General features: G+C 39.9%; 1 protein-coding gene across 1 annotated transcript; it reads right to left on the reverse strand.

The window, feature by feature from the left end:
- Positions 1–641: 641 nt before the first annotated feature.
- Positions 642–6,956, reverse strand: LOC131997899 (uncharacterized). The gene is made up of 2 exons (XM_059369765.1): positions 1,703–6,956; positions 642–1,594 (listed from the first exon to the last, which is right to left on the reverse strand). The coding sequence occupies exons 1-2, from the start codon at positions 6,954–6,956 to the stop codon at positions 642–644; spliced, it is 6,207 nt and encodes a 2,068-aa protein (XP_059225748.1).
- Positions 6,957–11,598: the final 4,642 nt, after the last annotated feature.

The raw sequence follows: 11,598 nt of genomic DNA on the forward strand, positions 1-11,598 counted from the left end.
TATGTAGGTAAGTATATAGGTAGGTAAATAACACATGGGGTAAGTGCAATTCTAGATTAGTTTTTTCTTTTCCAGGTATTTATGTATAAATTCATTTAGTTAAGAGGTAAGTATTTTGTGTTCTTTTCTTTATTCACATGTATTTGTCTTTAACTTTTGTTTCAGGTTTCTATGTACTCTTTTTTTTGACACCACTGTATGTTTAGATTGTTTTTTGTATACACATTTGACTTGACTTCTCTACTTTTTATAAAATGTACAAAATTTCTTTTTTCTTCACTTGTCACGGTTTTTTCTTCACTTGTCACGGTGTGGTCGAGTTAAAGGGCGCAAACATAATAATCATAATGACGTAGCCGTCGTCACTGCAGCCTATTCAACAGGCATATTGGCTGCATTCAGCAAAAAAACAATAACAAACTCTTGTATGCAAAAACCAATAGCTAGCGGCGGCTACACACTCATATGTACGTATGTAGGTGACATATGTGTGTATGATCGCAAACCGCTAGCTACGGCGAATTGGAATTTTTGGACTTTTGTTTTGCTATACAGTGAGTGTCAATGAGTTTAGCCCTTGGCTAAACATTCTGGCCCGCCCGTGACAAGTGTTACATCTTTTTTTTTTTATAAGTTCTAGATTAGTGTCTATGCATATTTCTAATAGGGCCCACGAAGACATAGCCGAGTGTTGTCTGGAAGGCGTTGACATCTCCGATTCCGGCAAAAACATGACCATCTCTCTGAAGTCTCGGGTAAACGTCAGCGCCCAACTCTAAATCTATCGAAGTATTGGCTCTAGGGTCTGTATCTGCAAGGGTGTCCGGTGCTAGATCACGGGTCGGGTCCTCCAATAGAGGTTCTGAGTAGGGTCGAAATGGTAACGCATCTGTGATAAGGGCATTCACCTTAAGTGCCCAATTGCTATTTGGTCTGCGGTGCATTAACCGGAAGGTTGTGAACCTGTGGCCCTGGTATGTGAATGATCGTAAGCCAAGTCGCCGGAATGTAGAATAGGCCAGCCGAGACATTGTAGCCGCTTGGTTGATCAATGCTCGCACTGTGGCCCAAGTATCCACCCCGTCTTCTGCTACTCGTACCATGGCAGTTGGCACGAAAACAAGATCCCACCTAAAGGGTGGGGATGCTGTTGGTGCGGGTCTAGCGTTATTGGCGAGTGCAAAACCATCTGCGGGCCTCTCCATGTTTTCGAGCTGCGGTGCCCCATGCAGCAGGGTGTGATGTCGTACCTCACAGCGACGGCAGCCTGCAACAGACTGGCAATCGGGAGCGAGATGACTACGAGCCAAGCAATTGCGGCAATACCCGCGACGCTCCACCGTCTCATACCGCTGGTATGGGGTCTGGTCCCGGAATCGGCGGCATGTACTTAACGCGTGATCGTCTTGGCAGAGACCGCAAGAGTACTGCCAGGTTGTGGGTCTTCCGCGCCGATCTACATGCTCGCGATCGTGATCGCGATTCCGAGACTGATTTCGTTGGGGCCGGGGTTCCGCTCTTCGGTCATTTCGATCCCGTCCCTCTCTGCCTTGTTGGCGCTCGTCTTCGGGCCAGGGCAAATATGCTGCCATTCCTGAAAATAAAAGATTTGGAGGAGTACTTTGTTTTTGGTTAGAGGCGCAACAGCCTAGTCAGGCGGAAAAAAGTTTGACCAGTTTAGTTATGGGTCTACTCAATGTACCGTGAGGGGTTCTAATGTCGACGACACGTGTATTTTGGTCGGTTCCAGGATGAGTTTTTTCAACGCGCCCCATTACCCACTCAGTGGGAGGGAACCTGTCGTCCCTGATAACGACTAAGTCATTTTCTTTAAGATTGTCTTGTTGGTACTTCCATTTTGTTCTACGGTGAAGTTCTTTGAGATACTCGGACTTCCAGCGCATACAAAAATATTGAGAAACGATCTTGAGTCGTTTCCATCTATTTACAAGGGTCAAATCTTGGTCAGAGACATTGGGTTCAGCCAGCGCAAGAATAGGTGTGCCGATAAGAAAATGACCAGGAGTAAGTGGAGACAAGTCGTTTGGGTCGTCACTCGCTACGCTCAAGGGTCTTGAATTCAAACAAGATTCTATGCGCGCTAATATTGTACAAAGTTCCTCAAATGTGAAGTTCATCTTTGGGATGAATTTACGAAGATGGGTCTTGAGAGACTTGACGCCCGCCTCCCACAGGCCGCCCATATGAGGGGCGCCCGGAGGTATGAATTTCCAGACAAAGTTTTGATAAGCATTTTGCTGTGAGACTTGATTCCGAAGACTCTTAAAAAGTTCGAGGCGATCCTTTCTCAGAATTTCTGAGGCCCCTACAAAATTCTTCCCGTTGTCAGAATATAGGCAAGCAGGACAACCTCTTCGACCGATGAATCGCGAAAAGGCAGCTAGAAAAGATTGTGAGGATAAATCTGTTGTTGCTTCTAAGTGAACGGCTTTTGTTGCGAAGCACACAAAAATGCAGATGTATCCCTTCGTAATGACACAAGCACGGCCGGAATAACTTTTAATATTGAAGGGTCCGGCAAAGTCTACTCCAGTATTCGTAAAGGGTCTAGAAAGGAATGTGCGCTCAGGTGGCAAGGCTGCCATAATCTGAGATTGAGTGTGTTCCTTGTATAAGATGCAAGTTTTGCAATTATGGATAACCTTTTTCACCAACGGTTTTAGTCTGAATATCCAGAATTCAGATCGTAATACCCTGGTCATGAGTTGGTTACCACCGTGAATAGTTATCTTGTGAGCGAATTCTACTAGGAGCTGCGTAAGTCTTGCCTCGTATGGCAAAATAATCGGGTGTCTCTCGTCGTAAGTCAGCACAGGAGACTGAACTAAGCGGCCGTTGGCTCGCATGACTCCCTTGGAGTCTAAAAACGGATTCAATGTTAGCAAACTGCTACTGGGAGAAATTCTAACATTGTTCTGTAGATCACGGTATTCAGGGGCAAAGTAACTCCCTTGGGTCAGTATAATTAAGCGTCGTTTGACATCTTGAATCTCTTCTGCAGTAACTTCAATTGATGTAACCCTTAGATGAGAACGACCTGCACCAGTGTTACGCCAATAACGCAGAACATAGCTTATAACCCTATACGCCCTCGACAGGGATGAGAATCTCACCAAAGGATCCTCGAAAGTTGAGGTGGCAAAAACTTTCAATGCTTTTGCTTCAAGATTTGTGTCTGAAGGGTCTTGGAAAGTCGGCCATCTATCTTTGGGAAATTTTAACCATTGTGGACCATGCCACCATAAACAGTGTTCCTTTAAATCTGAAGGTGTGCATCCTCTACTAGCAATGTCCGCAGGGTTGCTCTCCGAGTCTACGTGGCGCCAGTTTTCATTGCCCACGTTCTCTAAAATTTCTGACACTCGGTTTCCAACGAAGGTACTCCATGCACAGGCCGGTTTTTTTAGCCATGATAAAACAATTGTGGAATCCGTCCAAAACTGGGTCTTAAAATTCGAAATCTGAAGATTGGTTGTGGTTGCTGAAGCTAATTTTGATAGAAGCACTGCTCCACAGAGTTCGAGTCTCGGCAAGGAAATCTTTTTTATCGGGGCAACACGGGTCTTGGCCGCTAATAGGAAAGTATCGGTTTGGTGGTTGTCATGTTCCACCCTAATATACAATGCTGCACCATATGCACTTTCGGAGGCATCACAGAAACCGTGTACTTCAACTTGCGAGCCAGGCGTGAAATGTATCCACCGTGGAACTTTAACCGATTCTATAGCCTTTGTGTGTTTTACAAAGTTTTGCCAGTTTATCAAGGTTATTGGCTTAAGCGCGTCATCCCAGTCGATGTTATCCAGCCATACTTGCTGCATGACTAGCTTTGCCACGACAACTATTGGGGCCAACCACCCGCAAGGGTCAAACAATTTCGCTATGGCCGATAAAACTTCTCTTTTCGTGTATGACTGTCTGATTTCGAGTAACGGTTGGGTGAAAGTGAAAAAATCCCCCGAAATATTCCACCGGATGCCAAGAGTCTTGGTCGAGGAGTCTTCAGAAAGCTCTAGCCAATTTACTGGAAGAAGTTGTTCTGCCGGTAAATCTTGAATAATTTTGTGATCATTTGATGTCCATTTCATAAGTTGAAATCCAGCAGAGTCCAAGGCCGAAATTAACTCTTTTCGGGATTTGATGGCTTCTTCAACTGTATGAGCTCCGGCAAGAACATCATCAACATATAGATTCTCTCGAATGATCTTTGACGCAAGGGGGTATGTGTCCGTCACGTCTTCCGCAAGTTGAAGAAGTGTCCGGATTGCAAGGAAAGGCGCGCAATTCACTCCAAATGTGACGGTCAAGAGTTCGAAATCCTCGACTGGGTCTTTTGAAGATTTTCTAAAGAGAATTCGTTGGAACTGAGTCTGGCTAGGGTCAAGAAGAATCTGCCTGTACATTTTTGTCACGTCCGCATTAAATACGTATTTAAAGAAACGCCACTTCAAAATTTGTAATACGAGATCCTGTTGAAGAATGGGTCCCGAAAACAAGCTATCATTGAGGCTCTTCTTGTTTGACGACGGACTTGAAGCGTTGAAGACTACCCTAAGCTTGGTAGTGAGCCGGTCTGGCTTAATGACGGCGTGATGCGGCAAATAGTAATTAGGAGCTTTTGTTATCTCCTGTGCCGAAATTTTCCTCATATGTCCCAATTTCAGATATTCGAGAATGGCATTATCGTACTGCTCCTTGATTTCCGGGGTTTTTTGAAGCTTTCTTTCCATTCTGTAGAATTGTGCCATTGCGATATTCCTCGAGTTTCCCAACTCTTCACAATTTTTAAAAGGGAGGGTCACAATATATCTTCCCTTAGAGTTACGCCTTACAGTGTCTTTAAAGCTTTGTTCGCAAAACATGTCTTCTTCAGACCTCAAAATCTTTTTGGGGGTCTCCTCCACCTCCCAAAATCGCGTAAGGACTTTCTCTATTGATACTGTACTATGTAAAGAAACTCGGCTGTTGTCCGTTGCTTCATGTGCGATGGGTCCTCCCACTATCCATCCAAAAACAGTGTTTTGAGCCAAGAGTGAGCTGATTGTCCTCATAGGGGATCCAATTTCAAAGATAAGGGGTCCTATGTCCATTCCAATCAATAGGTCCACTGGCTGGCTAATGTAGAACTTCGGGTCTGCCAATTCAAGGTTGGCAACATCACGAAGTTGTGCTAGGTCTAAGTTGTGCGGTGGTAAGTTAGAAGGTAGGGTCTTTAAAACGGGTGCCCAAACCTCTAATTCAAATCTAGGGTCTAAACGAGTACGCAAGGTGAAAAGACAAGCCTTATTTGAAGTCTCAGCTACAATTTGGCTAAGTCCCGTAACGTGTACTAAGTTCCGTTTAGTTGGAAGACTCAACTTGTTCTTGAGTTTTTCCGTAATGAAAGTGGACTGCGATCCAGAGTCAATAATCGCCCTGGCATCGAATAGCTGTCCTCTAGATTCTATTTGCACTATAGCAGTAAAAAGTAAGGTTCCCCCCGGATGATGCTCCCAAATTCGATTATCCTGAAGGGTCAAAGTTGTAATGTTATTCTGTTGTGTGTCTGGTGTGGACTGTATACGAGTTGTAAGAGCTGCAGCACTAGAACTAGGTTGTACTGCATCTCTAGCTGAGTCTTGATTACGAGGTTGGGTCTCTTGTCCCTTATGTAGCATTGTATGATGTCGCAAGTTGCATTCGCGGCATGTAAACTTGCTTTTGCATTCCTTAACCCCATGGTTCGATGAAAGACAATTGTAACACAAATGCGAAATCTTCACAATGTGAATTCTATCATTAATGTTCTTTTTGATAAACTTTGGGCAATCTCGAATAAAATGTGTCGCCTTACAAATTTGGCAACTTTGACCATTTTGGTTTCGAGTCATTGAGGATTGACTCTGGTTATAATTATTCTTTACCCCAGATGATTTGATATTTTGTAAAGTGTTGGTGTGAAAACTATTTACGTATTTATCCTTTCTGAAATTTTCTTGCCTATTACTGTGCTTGCTATACGTTGATTTAATGTTGCTCACAGATTCGAGTGTCTTAAACTTATGGGACAGGAATTTGTTAAATTCCTCCCATTTTGGGAGAATCTTACAATCCTCCAGAGAATTTTCAAATTCCCCCAAAAAGGGTCTTGGCAATTTTGCAGAGCATAAGTAAATTAACATTGGGTCCCACTGTTCAACTTCTACTCCCAGTGTTTCCAGGGTCTGTATGCAACTATTCACTGTCCGTTGCAGTTTTTGAACTGAATAAGAACAATCTACCGTGACGTCCGGCAAATTAAACAATACTTTCAATTGTTCATTGACTTGCATCCTTTTGTTTTCATATCGGTTAGTTAAACTTGACCAAGCTAGTTTAAAGCCATCGTTCGTCAGAGGCACGTTGCTTATGATCTCTCTCGCTTCCCCTGTAGTCTTTTGGGTAAGATGAAAAAGTTTTTCGACATTGCTTAATTTGGAATTTTTTATATAAATGGCGGTGAAGAGGTCCCTAAAAGTTGGCCAAGCTGTGTATCCTCCCTTAAATGTGTCTGTATCACACGGTGGGAGTCTTGAAACTGGCGCAAAATCTACATCTTCGGGTCTGGCTTGTTGCATCGATTCTCCTTCTATTTTCTCCTGGGTCGCTTGATCCTTCAATGCGTTAATATCCGAATTCAACGAACCTACAACACGCATGTAGCTTAGTCGAGCATCTTTGTAATGAGATCGAAGCTTGTTCTTATCTATGGCGGTCTCTTCCGCCGCGGTGATATGATCGCGACAGTCTAAGTACGATTTCTTGACGTTGTCCCACAATGAATCTAACTCCACCCTTAGAGCCTCAAGACTATGTATATTATCATCAGATTTTGCAGCTGCAAATGTGTTGTCGAAATCTACCAAATCGTTGACGCTATTCGCAAACCTGTCACTCTTAAACTTTGCCTTCTCCATTTTGTTTAAAATCTCTTCCTTCAAACTTTATTTTTATCCAAACCAAAGAATGAGAAGACAAAACAAAATGTTAATCACAGTCGGTGTATGACCACTATTCAGAAATTTACTTTTTGAAGGGTCAGATCCCGATTTCTAGGCGCAAAAATTGGAAAAATTTATTCAATTTTCGTCTTGGTGGGTTAGAAGTAGGCTTTGGAAAACGTATCAGGTATTCTACTTCACAATGTACAAAAACAGAAGATGTAAAACCAGAGTGTCAGCAATCACATCAAACAATCAGAAGAATGATTTCGGTAGAAAGGGTCACATAAACACCTATTCCAAAAATTCCGCACAGGAAACGAAAAAGGTTCCTCAGATTTGCAATTCGCAACAAAACCACAACAAAAACCGACGCCTTTGTGCTTTGGTACTTGGTACCCTGTGGGGACGTGATACAATAAAAATGTTTAACTTGGGTCACTTTGGAGAATAACAGACGTAGCAAATAATCGTAGGGTATCAAGGAAGGATCAGTTTGCATTGTATGTTCGGTAGCAAATTTCCTAAAAAATTTTTTTCCAAAATCCGCCAAATCCAAAACGGTTTATTAAGCTTTCCGACAAAACGTTGTGTGATCTTTCAAAAAAAATTTTTTGTAAAACAAAATTCAATCGTGTAACGTTTGTCCACGATAAAAACAAATGTTCTCTTTAACAAACGACAACGATGGGAAGTCCGTCCCAAAAAAAGTTCACGAAAAACAATTGATTTAAGGTAAATTCTTTTTGTTCATATGAAAACACGCAAGAGTCAAAAACAAGGGTCAAGGATGTTTACCGCAAAAAATTTTGTAAACGGGTCAAACAAATTTCCAATTTCATAAGATTGCACGGGTCAAACATACAAAATATATAGGGTCAAGCAAAAAGCACGAACAATTCCATCCTTACAGCAGCAGGTGGAGATTCTTCTAGCAGCACCCAGTATATTTCGTTGGCTTGTCGCGCCAAAAAACGAAAAAACAAGCTTGTACTCACTTTGGTATATAGAGATTTGGGTGTTTGTGTGTATGTGTGTCCGTCTGCTTTTCCCTTTGGATGCGTGGCTGAATTAGCAGACCGTTGTAACGGTATAACCCCAGATTTTTCGAGAACCTTCCTAGTTCACGAAATTGAAGAAAATGTTGTTGTTTTTAGTCTGTGTGTGTGTTTTTGTCACGAACGCGCGCAGCACCGTTTAAAAATTTTGTTTCCAAAGTTTTAGTTTTATTAAAAAATTTCACACCAAAAAAATCAATTGATCTTGGCAAACCTCACAATGTTCTTGGTTAAAAAAAAAATTCTTTGTCTTTCTTTTTTTTGTAAGTACACCAACACTCACAAACCACTTTTGCATTTATAACTTTTCTTTTTTTCCTCAGATTTTCTTTGCTTTATTCTCACAGGTTTTTGGTAGGTACAAAGCACATTTTTTTTTTTATTAACAAAATTTTGTTTTTTCAATTTTCTATCACGGTATTTTATTTCACAAAACACAATTCGGTTCGAATGGACCAAAATGTTATCGTTCAAACCTTTTATTTTGCCTTTTCAAAGTATGTCCAATTGCCACTTTTAGATTTCAGTTCACAGATTTATTGATGAGTAAGTATAACCAATGGGTACGTGCAATAGAGTATAAAAGATGCCTTATTAATTAGATTTAATCACTGGACAATAGTAGCTTTAAGAATTATTTAAGAATTATGAACATTTGGGTAAGTATATTATTCCACAGCGTAAATAGCTTCTTGCTTTTTGTTATTTATTTTTGGGTTACAAGGTAAGTATGTAGGTAGGTATATTTATATGTAGGTAAGTATATAGGTAGGTAAATAACACATGGGGTAAGTGCAATTCTAGATTAGTTTTTTCTTTTCCAGGTATTTATGTATAAATTCATTTAGTTAAGAGGTAAGTATTTTGTGTTCTTTTCTTTATTCACATGTATTTGTCTTTAACTTTTGTTTCAGGTTTCTATGTACTCTTTTTTTTGACACCACTGTATGTTTAGATTGTTTTTTGTATACACATTTGACTTGACTTCTCTACTTTTTATAAAATGTACAAAATTTCTTTTTTCTTCACTTGTCACGGTTTTTTCTTCACTTGTCACGGTGTGGTCGAGTTAAAGGGCGCAAACATAATAATCATAATGACGTAGCCGTCGTCACTGCAGCCTATTCAACAGGCATATTGGCTGCATTCAGCAAAAAAACAATAACAAACTCTTGTATGCAAAAACCAATAGCTAGCGGCGGCTACACACTCATATGTACGTATGTAGGTGACATATGTGTGTATGATCGCAAACCGCTAGCTACGGCGAATTGGAATTTTTGGACTTTTGTTTTGCTATACAGTGAGTGTCAATGAGTTTAGCCCTTGGCTAAACACATTGTTTTGATTTTTATTTACTTTGCCATCAAATTCTATGTGGTTACTTAGTACGTATGTACTTGGCAGATGTAGCCTGCACCCTCTCTTTTGGTACTTTTTTTTTTTTCGCTCACATAAGGATTTAATTTTTTTTTATATGATATATGTTAGTGGACGATGGTATATCCCATGATCCCAGGGATCCAAATAATCGGTTTAGATATGGTTCGAAGTATTTTAAGGACATTTCTGGATGGTCAGATTTCTGACAGTGTTGAGATGGCACCCACGAAAAATCCCATGCTTGAAGGGTTCATGACGTCGTATTTTTGTATACCTCACATTTTGACGTTTCATTCAATCAAATTCATTTTCGAACTTTCTAATCTGAGAGAGCGAAGTGTCTTAGATGACATAGCATCTATAAACTTCCTTTTTCTGCCATCTTCCATCGAGTGCACATCGTTTCACATTTCAATAAGTGATTAGAAAAATTGTAATTTATCATTAAAATCAATGTGCCTTTCTGTAAAAGTGCGAAGACACTGCCTTGCCTATTTTTATTTTGCGACCGGACGAATTTATTATTTAATTGGGGTAAGAATTTTATTGAGAAAGATTATCAATAAATGTGAGTCTAAAACTTAGCCTTTATTAGGTTGAGTACGTGGCATATTGGGAATTGTGTGAAACACATGTGGACAAAGCCCAACCAGCAACTCAACCCCATTTCTTGGAGAGTCTGGGAAACCAAACGCTTTTTGTGCCCAAACTCCATCATCTTAAGTTTGAGACTGCATCATTTGAAACTCTGAACTTCATTATTTGGTGCACCTCACTCTGTCAATTGGAACACCACACTTAATCAATTGAGACGCCCCGCTCCAGCACATGGAGTACCATCAGTCTGTCGTTTAAAGTCCACATACCATGATTTGAAACACTGGTCATCATTATCAGAGCAGCCCATTTGACGACAGATTATGCCCTATTGAAGACATTGCCCATAACGTGCCACCCACCGTCACTTTGGCAGCGTTTTGTGCCCCAAGCTTGTATATGAATTTGTGAAGACTTGGCGGTGCCACTCATTGTGATTCTTGCGGCTAGAAGCCATGCAATTCTTTTTCCACACATGGTGTGCACACTAAAGGTTCCTTACAAGGAATAATTTGGAGAAGATTTATTTAAAGCCACATGAGTTACATCCCCTGGTAACCTATGAAACTCAGCCAGAATCACCTTAAGTAATTTAATTGGAGCCTAACTTTTGTGGTTAAAATTTGAAGGCTTAATTTGATGCCCTAAAATCACTTTAGTCTTCTCATGAGATGACATTGGCTAAGGCGCCTTGATTACACACCCGGAAGAAGAGAAAAAAAACACACCCAATTAAACGGATATGTATCAATAATTTCTGTTTTAAAATATATTTTTTTCTTTTAATAATAAGCTAATTAATTTTACAGAGAATAATTTAATATCCACGTAATTTAAGTAAATTATGCATTTCGGCATCACAGCAAGTTCAGTTTCTATCACTTTATCATCAACACCCTTTATTTAAAACAGCAACAGCAACATCGTACCCATGTGGAGGCCTTCAACATGTTCATCGATTTGTTGGTAAGTTTGTAATTGTGATCTTGAACTTGAACTTGAAATTTTTAATTATCATTAGTGAACATTTGTAAGTATGTACGTACACGTATGTGCTTTCATTCATACTTGCTTTGATGCTCTTCTTATTTGCTCTCTGTATGATAGCTTACTTTGTGGATTCTAATTTTTTTTTGGGGAGAGCACAAGTGACCAATGAATTTGTTGTTTTCTTACAATGACTCCAATGAGAATTGCAAATGTTGTTTTTCCTCCTACACTTTAGCTCCCTTGTGGTCTCTCCATTGCATTAGAATGCCCAAATATTTTCATTGATCTATTGCTATTCAAATTATTCTTAAAGTAGATACATATGTCTTTTTAACCCCTTCTGGGATGTTAAATTTGAATTTTTAAACAAACATTTTTTTTTATTATTAAGTAATGTTCAAAGTTAATACTTTTCAATTGTTCGATGAGCATCAGTTTAATTTGTTAAAAAGATAAAAAAAAAAAAAAAAAAAAAAAAAACTAACAGAATTACTTCATTCTTATTAGATGTTAGGTCTTTATTTTTATTTCTATAAATTTAATAAATATCAATTATAATGTGCTGAATTGAAAGATACATGTTTCCTTTT

This window comes from Stomoxys calcitrans, chromosome 5, assembly GCF_963082655.1.
Source record: "Stomoxys calcitrans chromosome 5, idStoCalc2.1, whole genome shotgun sequence".
Classification (NCBI taxonomy): domain Eukaryota; kingdom Metazoa; phylum Arthropoda; class Insecta; order Diptera; family Muscidae; genus Stomoxys; species Stomoxys calcitrans.

Bases quoted from the DNA above. Each gene is read 5' to 3' on its own strand.
- LOC131997899 (XM_059369765.1), bottom strand. From the start codon at position 6,956: ATGGAGAAGGCAAAGTTTAAGAGTGACAGGTTTGCGAATAGCGTCAAC. The intron at 1,595-1,702 runs GTACATTGAGTA...TTTTATTTTCAG, and splicing joins CGACATTAGAACCCCTCACG to GAATGGCAGCATATTTGCCC.